This window comes from Pleurodeles waltl, chromosome 6 (assembly GCF_031143425.1).
Source record: "Pleurodeles waltl isolate 20211129_DDA chromosome 6, aPleWal1.hap1.20221129, whole genome shotgun sequence".
NCBI lineage: Eukaryota > Metazoa > Chordata > Amphibia > Caudata > Salamandridae > Pleurodeles > Pleurodeles waltl.
This window is the reverse complement of record NC_090445.1, coordinates 1,074,006,362-1,074,033,422: the sequence shown is the minus strand read 5'-3', so window position 1 is coordinate 1,074,033,422 and position 27,061 is coordinate 1,074,006,362. Positions and strand designations below refer to the sequence as shown.

The 27,061-nt window shown below is 49.4% G+C and overlaps 1 protein-coding gene across 1 annotated transcript in view; it reads right to left on the bottom strand.

Annotated features, from left to right (window-relative positions):
* LOC138300560 (very-long-chain 3-oxoacyl-CoA reductase-like) overlaps positions 1 to 15,759 on the bottom strand; it is a 55,859-nt gene extending 40,100 nt beyond the window's left edge. The window contains exon 1 of the mRNA XM_069240099.1: positions 14,584 to 15,759. Coding sequence (XP_069096200.1) covers positions 14,584 to 14,755 — 172 coding nt within the window. The 5' untranslated portion in view covers positions 14,756 to 15,759. The remainder of the gene's footprint in view (positions 1 to 14,583) is intronic.
* Positions 15,760 to 27,061: the final 11,302 nt, after the last annotated feature.

The following is a 27,061-nucleotide window of genomic DNA, read 5'->3' as shown; positions in this document are numbered from 1 at the left end:
GGCTCTAACAGAAGCACCTTGCCAACTGCTGAAACCAGTTTTCAGCACAAATGGGATACGCTCTTGTCGGCCAGCAGCAATGAAAGTGTTTGATCCAACTGACCTGCAGATAAACTGTAGACTTGTTAAATTTTTGTCTGTACAAACCAAATGCCTAAACTTGCAGCCTGTGACTGTTAGTACATAAAGAATTAGTTTATGCCCCTGAAAAAATGCAGCACCAGGCACATTGAAAAGTTTGCGCTTTTTAATAATTGTTTAGTTCCTCTTATCATTGTTTTAGCATAAATGCAAGAATTTTATAGTGGATATTGAATTTTAACTGACTATTTTGCTAAGATTTTAATTAATCATGCAAATAAATAAATACACAGCTCCTTGGTACCTTCATACAACCTGACATTACACAGTTCATTTTGTTGCCTGAATAATCCTCGCTCCCCAAGAATGTTATCACTTCCTGTGAAGTCTGTCCTCTGTGATGTCATTGAGTGCTTGGTTACCTCTTCCTGTGAGGCTCTGCCTACCCATTGTGCTGTTAGGGAGCGCTTTGTTACCACTTCCTGTGACGTCAGGCCCAGTCTTGCCTTCTGTGATGTCACAGAGCTTCTCAGTACATTGATACAGCCTGCTCTTGCACATTTACAGTGTGTTTGTTGCCTGAATAATGCTCACTCCCCAAGAAAGTGATTACTTCTTGTAACATTTAGACTCAGTCTTGTCCCTATGATGTCGCAAAGCGGATAGTTACCTGTTCCTGTGACCTAAGTCTTGTCCTCTGTGATGTCACAGAGCGGTTCATTAGCACTTCTTATGTCGTCAGACTCAGTCTCATCCTCCGTGATATCAGAGAGCTCCTCAGTACCTTCATGCAACCTGGGGATAGATCTACAAACATTCTGCGCTGGGTTAGCATCACAAAAGTGATGCTAACCCAGCACAAGATTTTTTTTCCTGAGGTCCGCAAAAGATTCTGGGTAACAGAACCAGGTGAGAGTGCCACAAGTCACCCCATCCTGGTTTCTCATAGGTGTCTAGTTTTTAAAAAATCCACAGGTTTGCTAGGTTTCCTTAGGTGCCGGCTGAGCTAGAGGCCAAAGACCACAGCTAGGCACTTTCCAAAAAACACGTCAGATTTCAAAGTAAAAATGTGATGTGTCCATGTTGAGTTTCCCGTCGCAGGCAATAGGCCTACCCAAACACGTGAGGTACTATTTTTATCCAGAGACTTGGGGGAACACAGAATAGCACAACTAGTGTTATTGACCCTTGTCTTTCTCTACATTTTTTCCTTCCAAATGTAAGACAGTGTGTAAAAAACATGTCTATTTGAGAAATGCCCTGCAATTCACATGTTAGTATGGGCACCCCAGAATTCAGAGATGTGCAAATAACCACTGCTTCTCAACACCTTATCTTGTGCCCATTTTGTAAATACAAAGGTTTCCTTGATACATATTTTTCAGTCTTCCTATTTCACCAAATGAATTGCGGTATACCTGGTATACAATGAAAACCCATTCCAAGGTGCAGCTCATTTATTGGCTCTAGGTACCTAGGGTTCTTAATGAACCTACAAGCCCTATATATCCCCGCAACCAGAAGAGTCCACCAGATGTAACAGTGTTTGCTTTTGAAAATTTGACAACGCAGGAAAAAGTTACAGAGTAAAATATTGAGAAAAATTGCTGTTTTTTTTCAGCTCAATTTCAATATATTTTAATTTTAGCTGTTACTTTCAGTAGGAAAACCTTGAAGGCTTTATACAAGTGACCCTTGTTGAATTCAGAATTTTATCTACTTTTCAGAAATGTTTAGCTGTCTGGGATCCAGCATTAGTTTCACACCCATTTCTGTCACTAACCAGAAGGAAGCTGAAAGCACAAAAAATAGTAAAAATGGAGTATGTCCCAGTAAAATGCCAAAATTGTGTTGAAAAATGTAGTTTTCTGATTCAAGTCTGCCTGTTCCTGAAAGCTGGGAAGATGGGATTTTAGCACCACAAACCCTTTGTTGATCCCATTTTCAGGGAATTAACACATGCTTTCTTCTGCAGACCTTTTTCCCATTTTTTGGAAAAAAACAAAATTTTCACTGTATTTTGGCTAATGTCTTGGTCTCCTCCAGGGGAACCCACAAACTCTGGGTTCCTTTAAAACCCCTAGGATGTTGGGGAAAAAAGACGCAAACTTGGACTGGATAGCTTATGTGGACAAAAAGTTATGAAGGCCTAAGTGCGAACTACACCAAATAGCCAAACAAGGGCTCAGCACTGGGGGAGGAGAAGGCACAGCAGCTAAGGGGTTAAACAGGGTGCCCTTCAGCTTCAGGGTTCACTGCCCTGGTGTCACTGGCCGCTGGCTCTGCCTCTCCTGGACCCAGCTTTACCACTAACTTTGTTTTCAGAGTTACCGCAGGGCTGAGATAAGGCTTCGCTCCTGTTCTAGGAAAGTAGCTTCTTGTGTAAACTACAAAGCCACCGAATTCATTCGAATTTCCAGATATTTACCTGTGCTATCCGTGCACAGACTCATGTGTCCCCGAGTTGTGCAGTATAGGACACTTCAGGCCACGGAGAGAGCCTGTGCCAGGGACGGCATGGAGACATACCCCTGTACTCACTTGGGATACATTATTCTGTATTGTTCACAATGCAACCCTAGCTGTGTTATATACGAACACTACAGGCCACTGAAAGAGCCTTTGCCAGGGACTGCATGAGGACGTATCATACAGACACACAACTCTACAGCGGCACCTCAAAATGTACTTGTTGGGGGTACACTATTCTGTATAATGGCAGCATGATGGCAACCCGGGCTCTGAATATGTGAATATGTGCCTGGGGTTTGGGATAGAAATATCACTGCACTTTTTAGGTTTTTTCAATATTTTTAGAAGGGCAGCACTTGCCAATTGTTTTCAGTATGATATGCACTTCTTTGCTTTTTTTGTGTTTTTGTTTACAACCCTCTCAACGGAGAGAGCTCCAGTGGAGATTCTGGTGAGAGCTGAGAAGCTGAGGTGCAGGGTGATGTACTGAGGAGTTCTGGTGAATGCTGAGAAGTTGAGGTGCAGAGTGACCTCCTGGTGAGTTCTGATGAAAGAAGGGATGTTGAGGTGCTTGGTGAGTTCTGTTGAGAGCTGGGATGTTGAGGTGCAGGGTGACCTCCAGGTGTGTTCTGGTGAGCGCTGGGATGTTGAGGTGAAGGGTGACCTCCTGGTGAGTTCTGGTGAATGCTGAGAAGTTGAGGTGCAGAGTGACCTCCTGGTGAGTTCTGGTGAGAGCTGGGCTGTTGAGGTGCAGGGTGACCTCCTGGTGAGTTCTGGTGAGAGAAGGGATGTTGAGGTGCAGGGTGAGTTCTGGTGAGAGCTGGGATGTTGAGGTGCAGGGTGACCTCCAGGTGTGTTCTGGTGAGTGCTGGGATGTTGAGGTGAAGGGTGACCTCCTGGTAAGTTCTGGTGAGAGCTAGGATGTTGAGGTGCAGGGTGACCTCCAGGTGTGTTCTGGTGAGCGCTGGGATGTTGAGGTGAAGGGTGACCTCCTGGTGAGTTCTGGTGAGAGCTGGGATGTTGAGGTGCAGGGTGACCTCCTGGTGAGTTCTGGGATGTTGAGGTGCAGGGTGACCTCCTGGTGAGTTCTGGTGAGACAAGGAATGTTGAAGTGCAGGGTGAACTCCAGGTGAATCCTGATGAGTGAAGGGAGGTTGAGGTGCAGGGTCACTTCTTGGTGGTTCTGGTGAGAGCTCGAATGTTGAGGTGCAGGGTGACTTTCAAGTGCATTCTGGTGACAGAAGGGGATGTTAAGGTGCAGGGTGAACTCCAGGTGAGGTCTGGTGAGAGAAGGGAATTTGAGATGCAGGGTGACATCCTGGTGAGTTCTGGTGAGAGCTGGGATGTTGAGGTGCAGGGTGGCCTCCAAGTGAATTTTGATGAGTTGAGGTGCAGGGTGACTTCCAGGTGAATTCTGGTGACAGAAGGGATGTTAAGGTGCAGGGTGACCTCCTGCTAGGTTCTGGTGCGAGTTGGGATGTTGAGGTGCAGAGTGATCGTCTGAGGAGTTCATGTGGTAGCTGCATGTTGGAGTGCAGGGTGACCTTCTGGTGAGAGCTGGGATGCTGAGATGCAGGGAGACCTCCTGGTGAGTTCTGGTGAGACCTGGGATGCCGGGGTGCAGGATGACCTCCTGGTGGGTTCTAGTGAGATCTGGGATGTTGAGGTGCAGGGTGACCTCCAGGTGAGTTCTGATCAGAGAAGGGATGTTGAGGTGCAGGGTAACCTCCTAGTGAGTTCTGGTGAGACCTGGAATGCTGAGGTGCAGGGTGCCATCCTGGTGAGATGCTGGTTCAGGTGTGGCACGTGCCATGCTATAATAGTGCAGCCATAAGGTTACAGGGAAACCATTATAGTTGTGTAATGCTAAATGGTTTCTGCCTGCCCGAGACAAAAATGGTTCTAACAGGTAAGAGTGCAAATAGAATAAACATGACTTATTTGTGATCAAAAGAAAAAATCATGAAAGCAGGTGTATCAATTAATAATTATGTATTTAAAATAAAGTAAATCGTGGCTGTCCTGGGTACGGAGGCGTGTGGCGTGTGTGGGGGGGGATTTTAATAAACTTAAAAAAAATAAAACGTACCTCTGCTCTGCTTCTCCAGTGCCACCGCTCCTCAGTCTTGCAGTCAGGCACAGGCTCCCAGCCTGCCCAGCGGCCAATTCTGACGCTGCTCAGAGCAGTGTCAGCATTGGCTGGGAGCATCCTGGCTGGGCGCTCCCAGGCAGACTGGGAGCCTGTGCAGGCCGGCCATACACACATGCGCACTGGGAGGAGTGTATAGTGCACTCCCCTCGGTGCTCGTCACCCCATGGCCCGCCCCTTTCACAACAAAGAGATAATAAACTTTTGTTGTGAAAGCTTTGCAGCTTCTGCTGCTGGCGGAGGGTGACACTCCTCCGCCATAGCGGAGAAGCCACCACTGAAAAAAGTACATAATCAAATAGTACAAACAAATCAAACTGAAAGTACAAAGAAGATATAATATAGGGGTTGAACATGTTTCAAGCAGTGCTTAATTTGTGCTTGTTGTTTCGGGGCGGAGCACCGGCACTTATTTCTGAGGGCCGGCGCTTAGTTTTCTGTCTCAAGCATTTACTGCGAGCAAAGGACACGCTGGAAACACGGAGGAAGAGAAAAACGAAAAAGCGTCAGACAGGGGAAAAGCAGGAAGCTGACAAGTGAGCTGAAGGGGCAGGGAGTGGCTATAAATGGACTGAAGAGGCCCAAGGTGGCTTAAGGAGTACGCTGCCTCAGTATTATGTGCTCGCACTTTTAACTGCAGCAGCCGCATGTTTAAGAGGAGAGCTTTGAGCACTGGCACCTTTTTTATTTACAAAGTAAGCAGTGGTTTCAAGTACACCAACATTGATGAATCCGTTACAACTGTAACCTAATTCTGTTGACATATGTCAACGTACTAACAGCCCACTTTCTAGACGAACCAATTGTGTCCGATAAACATAACAAAAAGCTCAGATAAATGTTGCAAATTATTCCACAGAAAGATGGGTAATGCGTTGACTTTTCGGTCTTAAAACGTATTCATCCAGCTTTTTTGTTATGTCCTGCACTGAACCAAGTGCAGGGCTCTGCCAGCGTGCCGTGGCTCCTGAGACCCCAGGACTGGTACAGCCTGGGCTCTTCAGTACTGGAATAACAGGGTGTAGTGCACCACAGGACAGAGATGCGCTGTCGGAGCTGTGCTTAGGTTCAGTACAGGAATAGCAGGTTGTAGTGCCCCACAGGACAGAGGTGGATTATAAGAGCTGTGCCCAGGTTCACTTCTGGAATAAGAGGGTGTGATGCACCATGGGACAGAGGTGCATTGTAAGAGTTGTGCCCAGGTGCAGTACTGGAATCACTGTGTTTGGTGTACCATGGGACATAGGTGCATTGTAAGGGCTCCGCCCAGGTTCAGTACTGGAATAAAAGGGTGTGGTGCACCATGGGACAGAGGTGAATTGTCAGCTGTGCCCAGGTTCATTACTGCAATAATGGGAACAGAGGTGCATTATAAGAACTGTACCGAGGATCAGTACTGGAACCAGTGCTTAATTTGTAAATTAAAAGGTGCCGGTGCTCAAAGCTCTCCTATTAAACACGCGGCTGCTGCAATTAAAAGTGCGAGCACATAATACGAAGGCAACGTAATCTTGAAGCCACCTCGTGCCTCTTCAGTCCATTTATAGCCACTCCCTAATCCTTCAGCTCACTCTTGTAGCTTCCTGCTTTTCCCCTTTCTGACGCTTATTCGTTTTTCTCTTCCTCCGTCTTTCCTAGGTGTCTTTTGCTTGCAGTAAATGCTTGAGACAGAAAACTAAGCACCGGCCCTCAGAAATAGGTGCCGGTGCTCAGTACCGGAAAAAACAGGCACAAATTAAGCACTGACTGGAACAACTTGGTGTGGTGGTGTGGTGCACCGTAGGACAGAGGTGCATTGTCAGAGCAATGCCCAGGTTCACTTCTGGAATAACAGGGTGTAGTGCACCACAAAACAGGGGTGCATTGTCAAAGCTGTGACCAGGTTGAGTACTGAAATAACAGGGTGTGGGGCATGGCAGGACTGAGGTGCACTGACGGAATTCTGTGTGGGTCTCAGTACTGAAATTAAAGTGAGTGCTGCAGGCCAGGGTTGAGGTCCTTCAGGGGAGAAGTGTTTGGGTCATTCATACTCCTGGAATAGCTGTGTGTTGAAAACCAAGCTTGAGGTGCATTGCCAAAGAAGTGCGCGGCTCTCAGCACTTGAGTAACAGAAGTGATGCAGATCGGGACTGAGTTTTATTCTCTGAGCTTGTTGCAGCTCCCAGAACTGAGCTATCAGGGTGTGCTGCAGGCCATGATTGAGGTACACTGTAGAGATTACACAGATCTCCTTACTAACATAGAAAGGGTACTGAAGGGCAGGCCCGAGGAGCATTTACAGAGGATAGCATGGGTCTAAGCAATGGAAGAACAGGGGCTGCATGGTGTGGTTGAGGTCCATTGCCAGTTTGTGTTTCAGTACAGGAATGGCAGAGGCTGCTGCAGGGCATACTGGAGTAGCATTGCATTAGTGTTTGTGGGGGTGTCACACATTGCTGTAGGGCAGGATTAAGGTGCATTGGTAGAGCTGTTTGTGAGTTTCGGTGCAGGAAGGGCAGGGCAGCTGCAGGGCAGTATTAATGTACATTGGCAGAGCTGTTTGCAGGTCTCAGTACTGAGATGCACTGATAGAGCTGTGAAGGTTTCAGCACTCATCCTTGCCAATCTCTCCTTGGTAGCAGGTTTTGCCTGTGTACTGCTGCCAGGAGACTGCAGTGTTTAATTTTAAACCAGGGCACAAAGTCTTGCTCAGAAGCCTGCTGCTGGCCATATTGAAGGATAAAGTGCCAAATACTAAGGCTACATAGTCTTGACTTAACCTCACACCTCTTTAATCCACCACCAGACACTCCCTGGCTCTGTGTCTCACTACGGCAGGTTCATTCTCTTTTGTGCTTTCTCTCCGATTTCTATCTTTCCCCTCCTCTTTTATTTTCCCGTTTTGTATTTTACTTTGTTTTGCTTTGCATTAATGTCTGCAGAGTAACAATAAGTGTCTGTCCCAAAATGTAGTCACGGAGGGCCCGACCTGCATATTTAAGAGGGAAAAACAGAAGTGTCTGCTCGGTTTGCTACAGAAGATCTTGGTGCTTGCCGCAGGTAAGGGCATGGAGAAACTGAGAATTACTCAGTTGTCCAGCTCAGCATCAGTCCCATTCCATGATGGCTGCCGGCCCCAGCATGGAAAATGAAGGTCAACACAATCCAAGATGGTGGCCGTTTGTTTCTGGATCAAGACAATCAGTGGCAGCAGAGGAAATTGTAAGACTATATATCTGTATCTGACAGCTCTATGTTGGTAGTAGGGTTTCACCTTTTGTTTACCGGCATGGCCAGTATTTTATTGTCCCGGCCGGTAGGAAAATCACCTGAAGCTGGCATTTTTATCCCTTATCACTAACTACCTTAAACAGTATGCTTAGGGAGGTGCTTAAGGCCAGGAATGAGATGCATTACAAGAGCTGTGTGCTGCTTTCGGTACTGGAATAGGTAGTGGGCCTTTGGTGCATGGCAGGAGTGAGATGCGTTACAAGAGCTGTGTGCTGCTGCCAGTACTGGAATAGATAGCAGTGGGCCTTTGGTGCATGGCAGGAGTGAGGTGCGTTACAAGAGCTTTGTGCTGCTTTCGGTACTGGAATAGACAGTGGGCCTTTGGTGCATGGCAGGAGTGAGGTGCTTACTAGAGCTGTGTGCTGCTGTCAGTACTGGAATAGCAGTGGGTCTTTGGTGCATGGCAGGAGTGAGGTACATTGACATAGCTGTGTGCTGCTGTCGATACTGGAATAACAGTGGGTTTTCGGTGCATGGCAGGGGTGAGGTGCATTAACAGAACTGTGTGCTGCAGTCAGTACTGGAATAGCAGCGGGTCTTTGGTGCATAGCAGGAGTGAGGTGCTTACAAGAGCTGTGTGCTGCTGTCGGTACAGGAATAGCAGTGGTTCTTTGGTGCATGGCAGTAATGACGTGCATTACTAGAGCTACATGCTGCTGTCGGTATTGGAATAACAGTGGGTCTTTGGTGCATGGCAGGAGCGAATTGCACATACAGAGATGTGAGTGGGTCTCAGGTGGCGCAAGACAGTACTGGAAGTGCATTGGGTACTTGTGGCACAGCAGGAATCATGGTTACTGATGGAGTTGTGTATGACTGTCAGTACTTCCGGGGTACTGCAGGTTGGGAGTGGGGTGCATTGGTGAAGCTATGTACTGGTCTCAGTACTGGAATAACAGGGAGTACTACAGGTCGGGAGTGCATTGGTGAAGCTGTGTACAGTTCTCAGTACTGGAATAACAGGAAGCACTACAGGTCGGGAGTGAGGTGCTTTAGGTGAAGCTGTGTACAGGTCTCAGTACTGGAATAACAGTGAGTACTTCAGGTCTGGATTGAGGTGCATTGGTAAAGCTGTGTGCTGGTCTCAGTACTGGAATAACAGGGAATACTGCAGATCGGAAGTGAGGTGCATTTGTGAAGCTCTATGTATGAGACTCAGTACTAGAATAAATACGAGTACTTAAGGTCGAAAGTGAGGTGCATCTGTGAAGCCACGCATAGCCTCAGTACTGGAATAACAGAGAGCACTGCAGGCTGGGAGTGAGGTGCAGTAGTGAAGCCATGGACAGGTGTCAGTATTGGAATAACAGGGAGTGCTGCAGGTCGGTGTGAGGTGCATTGGTGAAGCTGTGTATGGGTCTCAGTACTGGAATAATAGAGAGTACTGCAGGTCGTGGTGAGGTGTGTTAGTAAAGCTGTGTACAGCTCTCAGAACTGGACTAAGGGGGGGTACTGCAGGTTGGGAGTGGGGTCCGTTGGTGAAGCTATGTACTGGTCTCAGTACTGGAATAACAGGGAGTACTACAGGTCGGGAGTGCATTGGTGAAGCTGTGTACAGTTCTAAGTACTGGAATAACAGGAAGCACTACAGGTCATGAGTGAGGTGCTTTAGGTGAAGCTGTGTACAGGTCTCAGTACTGGAATAACATGGAGTACCACAGGTCTGGAGTGAGGTGCATCTGTGAAGCCCTGTACAGGCCTCAGTACTGGAATAACAGGGAGTGCTGCAGGTCGGGAGTGAGGTGCATTGGTGGAGCTGTGTATGGCTCTCAGTACTGGAATAATAGGGAATACTGCAGTTTGCGGTGAGGTGTATTAGTAAAGCTCTGTACAGGTCTCAGAACTGGACAAAGGGGGGGTACTGCAGGGCGGGAGTGAGGTGCATTGGTGAAGCTATGTATGGGTCTCAGTACTGGAATAATAGGGAATACTGCAGGTCGCGTGAGGTGTGTTAGTAAAGCTGTGTACAGGTCTCTCAGAACTGAACTAAGGGGGGGTACTGCAGGTTGGGAGTGGGGTGCATTGGGGACGTTATGTACTGGTCTCAGTACTGGAATAACAGGGAGTACCACACGTTGGGAGTGCATTGGTGAAGCTGTGTACAGTTCACAGTACTGGAATAACAGGAAGCTCTAAAGGCCGGGAGTGAGGTGCTTTAGGTAAAGCTGTGTACAGGTCTCAGTACTGGAATAACAGGGAGTACTACAGGCCTGGAGTGAAATGCATTGGTATAGCTGTGTGCTGGTCTCAGTACTGGAATAACAGAGAATACTGCAGGTCGGAAGTGAGGTCCATTGGTGAAGCTCTATGTATGAGCCCCAGTACTGGAATAACAGGGAGTACTGAAGGTCAAAAGTGAGGTGCATCTGTGAAGCCGTGTATAGCCTCAGTACTGGAATAACAGGGAGTAATACAGATTGGGAGTGAGGTGCATTGGTGCAGCCATGGAGAGGTTTCAGGGCTGGAATAACAGGGAGTACTGCAGGTCAGGAGTGAGGTGCATTGGCGAAGCAGTGCACAGGTCTCAGTACTGGAATAACAGGGAGTACTGTTGGTAGGGAAGGAGGTGCATTGGTGAAGCTGTTTACAGTTCTCAGTACTGGACTAACAGGGAGTACTGAAGGTCGGGAGTGAGGTGCATTGATGAAGCTGTGTACAGTTCTCAGTACTGGAATAACAGGTAATACAGTAGGTCGGTAGTGAGGTGCATCTGCGAAGCCCTGTACAGGCCTCAGTACTGGAATAACAGAGAGCACTGCAGGTTGGGAGTGAGGTGCAGTGGTGAAGCCATAGACGGGTGTCAGTACTTGAATAACAGGGAGTGCTGCAGGTCGGGAGTGAGGTGCATTGGGGAAGCTGTGTATGGGTCTCAGTACTGGAATAATAGGGAGTACTCCAGGTCGCGGTGAGGTGTGTTAGTAAAGCTGTGTACAGGTCTCAGAACTGGACTAGGGGGGTTCTGCAGGTTGGGAATGAGGTGGATTGGTGAAGCTGTTTAGAGGTCTCAGTACTGGAATAACAGGGAGTACTGTAGGTCGGGAGTTAGGTGCATTGATGAAGCTGTGTATGGTTCTCAGTACTGGAATAACAGGTAGCACAGTAGGTCGGTAGTGAGGTGCATCTGTGAAGCCCTGCATAGGCCTCAGTACTGGAATAACAGGGAGCACTGCAGGTTGGGAGTGAGGTGCATTAGTGAAGCCATGGACGGGTGTCAGTACTGGAATAACAGGGAGTGCTGCAGGTCGGGAGTGAGGTGCATTGGGAAGCTGTGTATGGTTCTCAGTACTGGAATAACAGGTAGCACAGTAGGTTGGTAGTGAGGTGCATCTGTGAATCCCTGTATAGGCCTCAGTACTGGAATAACAGGGAGCACAGCAGGTTGGGAGTGAGGTGCATTGGTGAAGCCATTGATGGGACTCAGTATTGGAATAACAGGGAGTGCTGCAGGTCGGGAGTAAGGTGCATTAGTGAAGCTGTGTATGTGCCTCAGTACGGGAATAACGGAGTACTGCAGGTTTGGACTGAGGTGAGTAATGAGGCTGTGAACGGGTTTAGGTATTGGAATAACAGGTAGTACTGCAAGTCAGGAGAGAGGTGCATTAGTGAAGCTGTGTATGGTCGCAGTACTGGAATTACAGGGAGTACTTCAAGTCTGGAGTGAAATGCATTGGTGAAACTGTGTATGGGTCTCAGTACTGGAATAAGAGTAAGCACTGCAGGTCTGGAGTAAGGTGCATTGGTGAAGCTGTGTATAGCCTCAGCACTGGAATAACAGAGAGTAATGTAGGTTGGGAGTGAGGTGCATTGGTGCAGTCATTGACAGGTTTCAATACTGGAATACCAGGGAGTACTGCAGGTCAGGAGTGAGGTGCATTGGCGAAGCAGTGTACAGGTCTCAGTACTGGAATAACAAGAAGTACTACAGGTCAAGAGTGAGGTGCGTTGGTGAAGCTGTGTACAGGTCTCAGTCCTTGAATAATAGGGAGTACTGCAGGTTGGGAGTGAGGTGCATTGATGAAGCTGTGTACAGTTCTCAGTACTGGAATAACAGGTAGCAGAGCAGTTCGGTAGTGAGGTGCATCTGTGTAGCCATGTACAGGCCTCAGTAGTGAAATAACAGAGAATACTGCAGGTAGGGAATTAGGTGCATTGGTGAAGCCATGGACGGGTGTCTGCACTGGAATAATATGGAGTGCTGCAGGTCGGGAGTGAGGTGCATTGGTAAAGCTGTGTACGGGTCTCAGTACTGGAATATCAGGGAGTACTACAGGTCATTAGAAAGGTGCATTGGTGAAGCTGTGTACGAGTCTCAGTACGGGAATAACATGGAGTACTGCAGGTCGGAAGTGAGGTGCAGTGGTGAAGCTGTGTATAAGTCTCAGTACTGGAATAACATGGAGTACTGCAGGTTGGGAGTGAGGTGCATTGGTAAAGCTGTGTACGGGTCTCAGTATTGCAATAACAGGGAGTACTGTTTGTCGGGAGTGAGGTGCATTGGTGAAGCAGTGTACAGGTCTTAGTACTGGAATAACAGGGATCACTGCAGGTCAGGAGTGAGGTGCATTGGTGAAGCTGTGTACAGGTCTCAGTGCTAGGATAACAGGGAGTACTACAGGTCAGGAGTGAGGTGCATTGATGGAGCTGTGTACGGTTCTCAGTACTGGAATAACAGGTAGTACAGTAGGTCGGTAGTGAGATGCATCCGTGAAGCCCTGTATAGGCCTCAGTACTGGAATAACAGGGAGTACTGCAGGTTTGGAGTGAGGTGCATTGGTGAAGCCATGGATGGGTCTCAGTACTGGAATAAGAGGGAGTGCTGCAGGTCGGGAGTAAGGTGCATTGGTGAAGCTGTATATGTGCCTCAGTACTGGAATAACAGGGAGTACTGCAGGTCTGGAGTGAGGTGCATTCATGAAGCCATGGATGCGACTCAGTACTGTGATAACAGGGAGTACTGCAGGTTGGGAGTGAGGTGCATTGGTGAAACAATGGAGGGGTGTCAGTACTGGAATAACAGGGAGTACTGCAGGTCAGGAGTGAGGTGCATTGGTAAAGCAGTGTGGGGGTCTAGGTACTGGAATAGCAGGCTGCAGGTTGGGGGTGAGGTGTGTTAGTGAAGCTGTGTACAGGTCTCCGAACTGAAATAATAGAGAGTACTGCAGGTTGGGAGTGAGGTGCATTGGTGAAGCTGTTTACGGGTCTCAGTACTGGAATAGCAGAGAGTACTGCAGGTCTGGAGTGAGGTGCATTGGTGAAGCCATGGATGGGTCTCAGTACTGAAATAACAGGGAGGAATGCAGGTTAGGAGTGAGGAGCATTGGTGAAGCTCTGGACGGGTCTCAGTAATGAATAACAGGGAGTACTGCAGGTTAGGAGTGAGGTGCATTGGTGAAGCAGTGTGCGGGTCTCAGTACTGGAATGGTGAAAATGTGGACCAGAGATTCGTTTTAAAAAGTTTCTATCAGCATTAATATCAGTATTAATATCCCAGCACTAACGGAAAACTGACTTTGAACTGACTTTGAAATGGGCCATATATTAATGTACTTAACTTCACAGGCAACAACATGAATGTATTTCTCAGAAATGACTGTAAAAAACCTTAAAATAATCCACATCACCAATGAAGTCTCTGTCTCTATTCATATGTTAGACTTCATTCTCTATCCCATAAGAGTATTTGCTTTTTTCCAGATGGTCTGTTTCTGTAGTCTGTTTGATGCAACATGACTTTTGTAAAATATACATGGTAAACAAAGCCACCTCTAGGTGTCTGCTTGAGTACAGGTTGTGGGTGGATATTTATGACTGCAAATTTCTCACAGCCAGGCGCAGCTCCTCCGTTTGGGCAGAGGAGCGTTCACCCTCCCCCCCCTCCCCCCCCCCCCCACACACACACACACACATACACACACACACACCCCAGCAGCAAATGCTGCTAATCCTTTCACAAGGAAGGGATAATAAATTCTGTTTATTATCCTTTCCTTGTGAAAGGGGCGGGGCATTGGGGATGACGGGAACTAGGAGGAATGCACTGTTCACAGTCTTTGTCGGTGTTCAGATTGGCAGTTAATCTGTTTGCAAATAATAGAAAGTGGTCTGCTTGGTAACGACCTATTCTATTTCCAAGCACATGAGTCTCAAAATGGCCGAAAAGGCCGGGAAAGTGCAAAATCTCAGAACTACTCAGATTTCCCGCGGGGTTTGCATCAGGGTGGTGAACTGAGCATATGACTATGGCACGCTCGTCCCTCGTGGGTTTCACTGCTTGCTGAGTTAGTTCTTCATTCACCATAGAAACGTCAAACCTATTGGCTTTGCCAGTGCTTGTTTTACATAGTGCTTTATACAACAGTTTCTGTGTGGTGTTGACAACAGGTGTTACTGTTCTATTGTGTGGTTCGTGCTTAAAACCCTGGACCACCGGGAAGTGGCTCAGGGTGGCCTGTTTGAGAAGGGTATAAATAAGCAGTATTGGTGGGGGTCCTACCCAGTGGGGGTTCAAGGCTCTTTGAAGCCCCAAGTTTGCAGTTTGGTGCCACCCCTTTTGTGACACTGTAAGGCAATCGCCTCCTCTGACTTTAATGTAGCGCCCACAATGGCCTTACCTGCCCACTCCCCATACTTCTTGAGATCGGTCTTCCAGATGCTGGAGAGCAGGTACATCCGCACACCCCGCAGAATACTATAGGTGAACCGGATGGTGATGTACGCAGCGGTGAAGGCGCCTAGGTACATGAGCCCCTGGCTCCAGCCACATTCCGCCACCCGGGTGGTCATCTCTCCACTGCCACCTTCGGCTGCCACACACACGGCTGGCTTTGCTTCTTTAAGTTGGTCCTTCTTTACCAGAAGGTCCGATCACTGGCAGGAGATCAGACCAGGAGGAGCATCTTGGTGGCGGTGGCACAGTGATGGGTGTACCACGGGGGGCGGGAGGTGAGTCAAGCGAGTCCTCCAGCCAGCTGGCGTCTCCTCTCCCAGGAAGTGGGTTGTTTCCTCGACAGTTGGTGTCTCCTCTTACAAGTGAGCGGTGCCACCTGGCAGCTGAGGTCTTCTCTCACAAGCGGTCAGGCCTGGGTCCCTTCTGACAGCTGTGGTCCCCTCTCACATGTCAGGGTTCGCTCCTGACAGCTGGTGTGTTCTGTCACATGAAGTGTGCGGTCTCTCCTGGCAGCTGGTGTGTTTTGTCACAAGTACTGTTTGGTTGCTCCTGGCAGCTGAGGTCTCCTGTCACAAGAAGTGAGGGGTCCCGCCTAGCAGCTGTTGTCTTCTATCACAAGAGGTGAAGGGTCCTCCTGGCAGCTCGGGCTCCTCTCACAAAAGGTGAAGGGTCCCTCCTGGCAGCTTAGACTTTCTCTCACAAGTGAGGTGTCCCTCCTGGCAGCTGGTGTCTCCTCTCACAAGAGGTGAAGGGTCCCTCAAGGTAGCTGAGGCCTTCTCTCACAAGTGAGGGGTCCCTCCTGGCAGCCGAAGTCTTCTGTCAGAAGAAGTGAGGGTTCCTCCTGCCAGCTGGGGTCTCCTGTCACAAGAGGTGAATGGTCCCTCCTGGTAGCAGGTGACTCCTCTCACAAGAGATGAAGAGCCCCCTCTGGCAGGCGAGGTCTCCTGTCACAAGCGGTGAAGGGTCGCTTCTGGCAGCTGAGGTATCCTGTCACAAGTGAGGGGTCCCTCCTGGCAGCGGGTGTCTTCTCTCACAAGAGGTGCAGTGCTGGCATCCCGTCTAACAGAGGTGAGCTGTCGTGCCTCGTGGTGTTTTCTGTGTTAGGCGCTTCTCAGACGCTGTCGACTCGGGAAGTGCTTTGACAGGGCCGCTCGCGGGCTCTTATCTCGGCAGAGCGCCTCCAGCCTCTGGGTCGGAGTTCACCTGGTTAAACAATAACCACGCCGTACAAACCGTTGCCTGCAGCTAACTGAAAACCCCAATGCAGCCGCCTGTCTTGATGGACTTTGAAGGACATTGACACTATCTCAGAGACGATCTCGGATCGATTTAATGCGTACTGTGGAAATTGTTCCTATATCGGACTCTGTCATCGACTGCATCCACGGTTGAATTCTCAAGTCTAGCGCCTTAAAGCCCGCGAGCGCATTTTGGAGACTTTTTAAAAACAAAAAATAGTTATTATACTGCTTCAGGCGCTTGTGTAAAACAGAACATATTATTAAAGTTTTCAAAACAAAACAGATTAATAGTTCTTGTGCGATGACTGTGTTTTTTCGTTGTCACACCATATCAATCCCTTCCATAATATATCTCCTCCCTTGCTACCTCTAATGTCTGAATCTGGCTCTATGACCATTCATTCTCGCATGGCTGATGCCGAACCCACTGACTATATTATCCCTTCTAGTACACCTCAGTGATTATCAGTTGTTACCCAGGGGTGTCGTTCGCAACTGGGTAGATATAGTGGGAACTTTGTTTCCATAGGAAAGGCATTTTTTGGTGTGCTAATACCTTTGGCTCTGTTTGACGAACTTTCACGAAAGTTTCCCAAAAAAATTCATACACCTCAGCTCCTTCCTGGAAAGTTTCTGAGTGATCCATCAAGTAGGGGCAATAAAAATGGGGTCCCCTAAACCTGGTTTCCCCATGCAATTTTCCAGAGGGAAATTGAACAGCCATATTGCAAAAAAGACTGAACAGAACTATACCAAAATTAGCGGAAAGCTGATCTTGGTCTAGAAAGTGTGCTTTTTATGCAATGCTGTTCATTAGTTTTCGAGAAATAAAGGTTCAAAATATTTGTATATTTCACACCCTTAAGTATTGGCGGATCCGACAGATCTTAAGTTAAGATCTGATTGGCTGCCATTCCGGACTCAGGGGCTCAGTCCACTCTCCTAGAACAAAGTAAACCAAAAAAACAATTAGGGGGAAACAGTAGGGAAACCCTGCCCCCTAGGCCTGCTGGGACCCCTCCCGGAGCCAAAAACAGCAGTTTTTTTCCTGGGGATTGGCAGAGAATCCACAGATTTGTGGTGCCAATAAAAAAAAAAAACAGCCTTCTACCTTTTGTAAATAACCCCCCAGAGTGGGCTGTCATGAGGCCCAGTTTAGACCCGGGTTGGTCACCCTTGATTTAACTTAGTTTTACAGCTTATGTTTTTATTCACATTTTATTTAAATGAGCAAGGCTGCTTTTAAGCGATGGCTTTTTGCACATTTTATCAGTTTGCTTTTATTCTATGAAAGCAAGGAACAAGGTAGTTGTTTAATCAGACTTTGCACCATATATAATCAGTACACTTTATCCGAGGCTATGGAGAGAGGTACACAATATGCTAACTAGTGTTGCCAGTTCAGAAGACAGCTTCTATCGCCAAGACATAGCATTGCATCAGAACTGTCTTCCCAATGTGGTACGGTTTATTGAATAAACCCTGCACTGACCCAAGTAGGGTAGAGAGCATTGTGGTAATGACGATCCCTGGGATGGACGCCAGATTCTCTGGCGCTGATATGGCAACTCCCTGAGAGGGTTGCTATCTTCACCACAGGCCGACTCTTGACACTCAAACCAGGTGTGGGGTGGGGGCTCATTCCTTAGATTGGGACAGGCAGAGGGTACACCCACTATGCTCACAGATATAGGCATAGGTTTAGGTAGGAACCCCTACAACATCTAGAATCACATGCATCATAAGTTCACAATCGTAGGAATGACTGTCACCAAGCGACACATTGCGATTCACTGGTTGAGCACTAGATCCCTGGAGGAATTACCTTATAGAATGGGCAGGAGCAGAGGAAGCGCACATGAGACAAACCAGGGAGTATGACAGATTGGCGGATGATTTGCTTGCATGGGGAGGGATGATGCAGACATTAACAGTGTTGGACAATCTCATACAAAACTAACTGTTGATTCGGTACGTACAGGGTACTGTGCCCCAACTATAGACATATCAGAAGTCAAGAAGAAATGCAGCCCAAGAATGCTTTATAAATGCCACAGCAAATGCCATGCACTGCAACAAGTGGGAAGCCTTATAATGATTGTTTTTTCGGACTATTGTCTCAGAAAGATAGGGGGGTGGGAAGGGGTGGGGGAGTTTTAATGGGTTGTTCAACACATTACCAAAATGTTTTACTTTTTAGTGTTTCAGATTATGATGGAGTAGGTATTATCATCTTTGGTAAATACTTGTTGACTTATGTAGGATGGAGGGGATTATGCTTGTAATGGGGGTGTGAAGTGTAATGACAATATGATGCATTAATGATGGAAGTTATGTACCACTTTCATTCTTGTAGAGTACTTACTGTCAATGTTGAAATGCTAATAAAATATATATCATGGTCGGATTGTTTATCTTTTTTACCATGTTCGTAATGCTGATTACTTTGCTATATTTCATCTGCCTAATTATCACAGCACACTCTTTATATACTAGATTGCAATTGTTTCAATAAATGTATTGAAAACTTATCTCTCACCTTTGTCTCGCATTAGTATGCATGAATAATTAAGTGAAAAAGGTGCGATCTGTTTCCACGGTTTTCCTGTGGAGTCGGGTTGTCATGTTCAGGTTGGCATAATCACCTTTTACCTTGGCAGGTTTGGAAGTTTTGGGTGAGGCACTGTGAGCAAGCAAGGAGGTAGGCCGGCAGCTACTAACTGCATGGATATACATAGGCCCTCATTACAACCCTGGGGGTCAGTAACACCGCCAACAGGCCAGCGGTAAAAAAAATGGAATCATGACCATTGCGGTACCTGCCAACACAGACAGCCACTTTAACACACCGACCGCCACGACGGTAGCAACAAACACCGCGGCTGTAACCGCCAACAGCTGGATGGAAGACAATGTACCGCCCACTGAATTACAACATTCCTATCCGCCACCTTTTCCGGGGAGGTACCAACTCCATCAAAAGCACGGCAGAAACAGTACTCTGAAGGGAAACGAGTCACCTCTCGACACTCAAGGAAGAACCACGACGCCATGGAGCCGAGCTGCACTTTTGTCCAATGCTGGTGTACCTTCTCATACACTAGGAACACGAACGCCGGCAAAGAAGACAACGGTGAGTACTGCACCTAGCACACAAGGGGGTGGAGGAAAAAGAGAGTGACACACACACACACACAACACCCCCACCCCCAACACCATACACACAAGCAGATGCAACAACATTACATATACACCCCGTATTCCTCAGGAATAACTCAATGACAAAAGGAATGGAATAAAATGAGTGTAATAATACAGTTTTAGATATATACGTCCTTAAACAATAACCGGTATGTACAATATATACAATATATACAAAAGGAGGGACAATGCCCACTCCAAAATGTCCATGGCCCACGGGGCCATAACACAGAGGCCAAGGCCACACTTGACTCCTGCCTCAATACGGAGAGAACACTGCAGGGGCATCAGGTCGAAAAAACACAGGCACCTCAGGGGGACGGGGAATGGGGGGACACCTCAGCCGGAAGATGGTACAACACCACTGGCCTGAAGGGGGCTCCATGCCCACTGCTTGGTCCTGGGGAGTGCAAAGCCACAGTCTCTCTAGTGGATGGATTCTCCACTGGTTCTGGAGTGGGCTTTGTGCCCAGTGTGCTTCATCCTGCGAAGTAGGGGGTGAGTGGATGCCTTTTTCTATAGGTTCTGGAGGGGGCCTTGTGCCCAGTGTGCTTCATCCTGCCAAGGAAGGGGTGAGTGGATGCCTTCTTCCACTGGTTCTGGAGGGGGCCTTGGTCCCAGTGTTCTTCATCCTGCCAAGGAGGGGGTGAGTGGATGCCTTCTTCCACTGGTTCTGGAGGGGGCTGTGTGTCCACTGTGCTTCATCCTGGTTGGGGCAAGGTCACAGTCTGTCACCTGGGTGTCACACCAACAGGTGTTGCAGGGGCCAGGACGCACTGCAGCTCATGTAGTCACTACTACACACTGCTCGCCGGCGGTGATGGCTGCTCAGTGGATGTCAGTTGTGCTGCAGGTGGCAGTGCTGCCAGTGGTGGTGGTAGCCTCCAAGCCTTCACCTGCAGCCTCGGATGGCTGCCCACTGGGGCTGCTGCTGGCAGTGGTGCTGCTGGCGGCGGGGCAGGTGGCGGTGCTGGCCGCGGTGCAGGTAGCGGTGCTGGCCGCGGTGGTGGTAGCCTTCAGGCCTTCACCTGCAGCCTTGGACGGCTGCTCACTGGGGCTGCTGCTGCTGGCAGTGGTGCTGCTTGCGGCGGGGCAGGTGGCGGTGCTGGCTACGGTGCAGGTGGCAGTGCTGGCCATGGTGGTGGTAGCCTCCAGGCCTTCACCTGCTGCCTCGGACGACTGAAGTGCCATGGCTGGTGTAGTGTGCCCCTTCCTGCCCTTGGCAGATGGTGGTGCCTCCTTGCTTCTGCCACCTGGTGTCTTTTTCTTGCCCTTGCTAGCTGGTCGTTCCTCCTTCCCCTTGCTGGCTGGTGGTGCCTCCTTCCCCCTGCTGGCAGGTGTCCCCTTCTTGCCATTGCTAGGTGGCAGACCCTTCTTGGCCTTGGCAGGTGGTGCTGGCACACTGGCTGGGCAATTGCTGCAGAAACCACAGTGGCCGTGGACTGGGTGGCTGAGGTGCCGGGCTGGGTTCTGGCCACCCTGGCCCGAGGTGAAGGACGGGGAGTTGTTGTATAGGGAATAGGTCAATGTTGGTGAGGAAAAGCTTCTTAGGGACACTGGGGCGGGAAGAGGGTGAAGGTTTGGGTATGGAGGAAGAGGGAGTGGTTGTAGGAGGTGTCAGTCTGCTGTGTTTGGGTGCAGGTGCATGGGCTGGATGCTGCTGTGAAGTGGGTGGCTGTTGGGTGTCTGAGTGCTTGCGTTTGTGTACTTTGGGAGGAGGGGTCACAGACACCGTGGGAGAGGACACAGGGGACGTGTGAATGGATGTGGGGGTGGTCACTGCCAGTGAGGGGCGTGTAGTAATAGGCGTACTGGTGATGGAGGTAGTGGACGTGGATGTAGTGCATGCAGGTGTGAGTGGAGATGCTACTGGGAGGGAGGTGGACGACAAGGAGGAGGGGGACACAGTGGAAGCAGTGGATGTTGGTGTGTCTGCATGTGGAAGGTGCTTGTGTGAGTGCCTGTGAGATGAAGTGTGGTGCTTGTGTTTGCCCGAGCCACTTCTGTGTGTTGATTTGGGTGATTGCTGGTCTGAAGGTGTGCTTGAGATAGGCTGGAGTTGAGGGGATTGGGACTGGGTAGAGGAAGTTGGAGGAGGGGGCTGGAGACAGGGACAATGGCTGCCATCAGTGAGTTGGCCGGAGCCTGGAATGCTCTCTGTTGGGCCGCCACGCCAGAGTGAATGCCCTCCAGGTATGCATTTGTTTGTTGTAAATGCCCTTCTACACCCTGGATGGCATTCAGTATGGTTGACTGCCCAACAGAGAGGGATCTCAGGAGGTCAATAGCCTCCTCACTGAGGGCAGCAGGGCTGACTGGGGCAGGGCTGGAGGTGCCTGGGGCGAAGGAGATGCCCACCCTCCTGAGTGAGCGGGCATGGGAAACACGCTGAGGGGCTGCTGGGAGGGCGGTGCTGGTACGGGGGTGGTGGCTGTACCTGTAGTTGGGGTGGGCACAGAGGTGTCCGCCACCGCCAGGGAGCTTCCATCGGAAGAGGTGTTGCTGTCGGTATTGTCCCCTCCTGTCTCCGTCGTGGTGCTCCCCTCGCCCTCCGTTCCACTGGTGCCCTCACTGTCAGTGGATTCGGCCCATGTGATGCTAATGCACACAAGGACAGGGTGACAAAACAAAAAGGGGGGGGAGAGACAGAGGATACACTTGGTCAATACCAGCAACAACACTACCGTTGGCGTACACAACTCACAGGGAACAGCCCTATGCACTAGGCCATGCACTACCAGTTACAATGTTAGTCACCAGGCTATGGGGTACAATGCCTAATGCCATTAGCTGCACACCTGAAACCCACAGGACCCTGCCCAATAGTAGATGCCTACTAACATTATTGGGGTTGGAGTGCATCTGAGCTTGCCCATCATTGAACCTACCCTGCCGTGTTCACCCTGGCCTAGGTGCACCCACAGCCCACATCCCCCACCCAGGGAACACCTTAATGCGCGCAAAGTCATGATTCTGATTCTGTTCTCACACCCTTGTGGCTGCTGTGATGCCTTCAAGCGCCCATCCAACTCCGGATAGGCCACCACCAGGATGCGGAACATCAGGGGGGTCAGGGTACGACGGGCACCCCTTCCTCATTGGGAGGCGAGCCCCAGCTGGGCCTCCGCAGTCTTCCTTGCCCAGCGGCGCAGGTCCTCCCACTGTTTGCGTCAGTGGGTGCTCTGCCTGTCAAAGACCCCTAGGGTCCGCACCTCCTTGGCGATGGCACGCCAAATACCCTTTTTCTGATGGGCGCTGACCTGCAGAAAAAATGCAGCAGAAAAGGCATTAGTCATACCGTCATGAGTGTTATACTCATGGCCCACCATATCCCCCCATCCCCTTACGAACATACATTGACCACCATACATGGAGCACAGGACCCCTCAGACCCCCCCCACATGAGGCTTACACACACAGCAATACATACATTCATGATCCACGCATCATGCTCACAGTGTACTCACCTGTTTGTCTGGAGGACCATAGAGTAAAGGGTACTGGGGTAAGACCCCATCCAACAGTCTCTCCAACTCCTCCAAAGTGAAGGCAGGGGCCCTTTCCCCAGACTGTCGAGCCATTGTCGCTTCCAGACACAGGTCACAGCAGCACTTACAGTGTAGGTCCTCTCCTGTTGAAGGTCAGGTATAAAGTGAGTGAACAGATAGAAAATGGCGGTCACGTCCGCGCGGAGCGTACCATCACTGCCGGCGTACATCGGCATTGGCCCCTGGGACCCAAAGGCCCCAATGATAACCATTGCAGTGTTGCGCAGCAGTCAAGCGCCTAACGCAACGGCGCACAACGCCAGCGGAATTACCTCATTTCCACTTGTCCCTCCTCACAGGTCAGGCAGCCGCCATTTCAGGGTGGCACAGTCCATGGCACCTAACTGCGTCACATCAGACATTGGCACATCAACTGACGTACAAGTTCACATACTGTTTCTGTAAAGCAAAATTTGAGAAAATGTTTGAATATGACCTTCTGCTCACTGTTTTTGACCCTAGAGTTCAACCACTGAGGATGGATAGGAGATGGAGACATCCCCCCATGTACAGACCCCTGGTGGACCTGGCGACAATGGAGGATAGGCACATTCTCCTAACCTACAGACTCGATAGGGCCACAATCCAAGAACTGTGTGCCCAATTGGAGCCAGACCTGATTTCAGCTATCCGCCACCCCACAAGTATCCCCCCTCTAGTGCAGGTCTTGTCAGCGCTCCATTTCCTGACAAGTGGTTCCTTCCAAGCGACAGTGGCCATGGCATCAGGGATGTCACAGCCTATGTTCTCAAACGTGCTGAACAGAGTGTTGTCTGCCCTGATGAAACACATGCGCAGCTACATTGTTTTCCCCCAGGTGGAAGATTTGGCCACAGTGAAGGCTGACTTCAATGCCGTGGGACATATCCCCAACATCATTGGTGCCATTGATGGTACACATATTGCATTTGTCCCCCCCAAGAGAAATGAACAGGTGTTCAGAAATAGAAAAAGCTTTCACTCTCTGAATGTGCAGATGGTGTGTTTGACGGACCAGTACATCTCCTATGTCAATGCAAAGTATCCTGAGTCTGTGCATGATGCCTATATCCTGAGGAATAGCAGCATTCCATATGTGATGGCTCAACTCCAGAGGCACGGGGTGTGGCTAATAGGTGAGCCCATGGTCCCCACCCAGTGTATGTTGGTATATGGGTGATAGGTTGGCCCTAAGGGTGAATGTGTGGCTAACAGGTATCCCTTGATATTTGCAGGTGACTCCAACCTCTCATGGCTACTGATCCCAGTGAGGAAAGCCAGGACAAGGGCAGAGGAACGTTACAATGAGGCACATGGGAGAACAAGGAGGATGATTGAGCGAACCTTTGGCCTCCTGAAGGCCAGATTCCAGTGCCTCCATCTGACAGGGGGATCCCTGTACTACTCACCCAAGAAGGTGTGCCAGATCATTGTTGCATGTTGCACAACCTGGCCTTGAGATGCCAGGTGCCTTTTCTGCAGGAGGATGAGCCTGGGGATGGTCGTGTGGCAGTGGTGGAGCCTGTGGACAGTGACGAAGAGGAGGCAGAGGAAAAGGATGTGGGCAACAGAACTACACTAATTCAACAGTACTTCCAGTGACACACAGGTAAGACACTGTAATTTCACCTTCCATTGCAGTTTTGTGTTGGACATTGAACATGGCAGCCTGATTTTCCTATTTCTATGGCCACTTACTGTACCCTTTGGCATCTCTATTTTCAGATCTCTGTGCCCCACTCTGGCTCCTGGTGTGTTTACTGATGTCCACTACAGGTCATACCCACGTAAATATTCTGGTACATTCAAATTGCACCGTGGGAATGGTGGAACGCTCCCAGGATGTTGGTGAGTGCCTCGTGGAGAGTCGTTTCCCTGGGCCTGTCCTCCCCCTGTCGCACAGCAGTCCTCCCAGCTTCCCTGTTGTCCTGTGCCTCTGTCCCCTGAACCGTGTGCCCACTGACCCCAGGTCCCTGATCATCATGTGTTTGTGGGGTTGCCTGGCGACCCTGCACTGGTGGACACACTGCTGATTGACATGTCTTGGGGACAGAGGTATGGGCCCGCTGGGTGGGTGCTGTGGTGGTGGTGTTTCCTGAGGGTGGAGACTCTGTGGTGGGTTGGAAATGTGCCTGGGTAATCGACTGTCCAGAGGTCCCTGATGGGCCAGGATGGTCATCCTGATACAGGCGTGCAGAGCTGCTGTCATCACTGTGGGCCTCTTCTGGGGGGGGCCTGGACGTGGCTGGCACCTCCTCTTCGGTGACGTTGAGTGGGGGTCTTGTGTGGATGTAAATTCAGTGTTATTTTTCTGCGTGTGCCATCTTGTGTATGGGTATGTTTCCCTCTATGGTTGATATTACCAAGGCAGCTTTGGCTTGTGTGAGTTGTGATTCGGTTGGCTAAGTGATTGTCACTAGTGTGCATGCTGCTGTGAGGGTGTCCATGCAGGCCTGTGATGGGGGCCCATACATTGGTGTTGCATGCAGGGCTTGGTATTGGGATGGGTGGGTTGTGATGGTGGGGTATATGTGAGGTGGTGGGGTGATGTGGGTGAGGGTAGGGGTAGGTGTTTGTGATGGCATGCAGGTAGGGTGGGGAGAAAGTAGTAAAGTTTGAATTACCAGAGTCCAGTCCTCTTGCTACTCCTGCCAGGCCCCCAGGATGCATGATCGCCTAGACTTGCTATTCCCATGTTGTTAGTTGTGGGGGAGGAGGTGGGGGTCCAGCTCTGTACAGCTATCTGGTGTCTTGCAACCACAAAACGCACCTTCCCCCGTAGGTCATTACACCTCTTCCTGATGTCATCCTTGTTCTGGGGTGCTGTCCCAAAGCGTTGACCCTGTCCATGACTCTCCGCCATAGCTCCACCTTCCTTGCAATGGATGTCTGCTGCACCTGTGATCCGAATAGCTGTGGCTCTACCTGGATGATTTCCTCCACCATGACCCTTAGCTCCTCCTCAGAGAACATGGGGTGTCTTTGTGGTGCCATGGGTGTAGTGTGAGTGGTATGTGTCAGGGTGTGTGGGGTGATGTGTTGGGGTGTGTGCTGTGAGGTGTGTGGATGGTGTATGGGTGATAGTGTTTTGTGGCTCAGATTTGGTGGGTGCTCCAGGCTTGTCTCTCTCGGACTTGCCAAAATATTTGGGTCATAAGGGGTTGTGGGTAGTGTGTGTGTGTGTGTGTGTGTGTTTTATAGTGGTGTGTGTGTGTGTGTGTGTGTGTGGTGTGTGTATTTTGAATTGTCCAATGTGGTGTAGTTTTGTTAGTGTGTGTGTATTTTGAGCTGTGATTTGTGGGTCATGATGCTGTGGGCGTATTTCTGTTGGTGTAACGCTGGTGGTTTTGGTACTGCCATTTTATCACTGACCTTTGGGCTGGCGGACTTGTGTGGGTGTCTTACATGTAGTAAAAGGGGAGTTCCAGGCCTGGCAAGTAAATTTAGATGCCAGGTCCCTGTGACAGTAAACTGTGCATGCAGGCCCTGCGCTAGCAGGCCGAAAGAGGTTTGAAAGGCTACTTCTGTGGGTGGCACAAGCAGCTCTGCAGGCTCACTAGTAGCATTTAATTTACAGGCCCTTGGTATAGGGATACCACTGCGCAAGGGACTTACAGGTAAATTAAATGCACCAATTAGGTCTAAGCCAATCATACCAACTTTAGAAGGGAGAGCACCTGCACTTTAGCAGTGATCAGCAGTGATCAGCAGTGATAACGTGCTCAGAGTCCTAGAGCCAACAGCAAGAGGTCAGAAAAAATAGGAGGAAAGCAAAAAGTTTGGGGATGACCCTCCAAAAAGGACCAGGTGCACCAAAGTGGATCTGGGTGGATCGCCAACCACTCCCAAATATTGCAGAATCCATCACTATGCTGGTGTATATGGTGTATGATGTATATCTCCTAGCTGTATGTTTACCCTTTTCTTTTTCTTTTTTTATTGTTATGTAAAGGAGATGTATTATCATTAGAGGTTAAGTAAATTTCTCTTTAAGTAAGTACAGTAGCTCATGTAAGGAATGTTCACGGTCTCCATGGTAGTAATGTTCCATGAAGTTCAGATGGAGACTGGGAGCTGACTAGAAAGCTGCTATAGTTAGGATGAAGACAGTGATTCTCATTATCTTAACAATCAGCCTTTGGAACCCCGTTTCCTGGGGCCTGATATGAAAGCATTTTTTTAGGGAGTCTATCCCCAGGACACTGCTGTTTTCCTCCCGGGAGAGTGTGAGCATACTCTGAAAAATGCTGCTTCTGCGTGGGCCTGAGCAAAGATAGTTAGTCTGCTCTCACCAGAACCATTATGGTTGCTGGCTGAGAAGTCGGCAGGGACTACAGATCCTTGGGGCTCCCCCTGCAACTCCCAACAAAGCCTGGATTGTGGGTGAACCCGCTGGGCTCCGGGGCACCCACCCAAAAATGAAAAAGCCACCAGAATTATAAAAAGGTGGGTG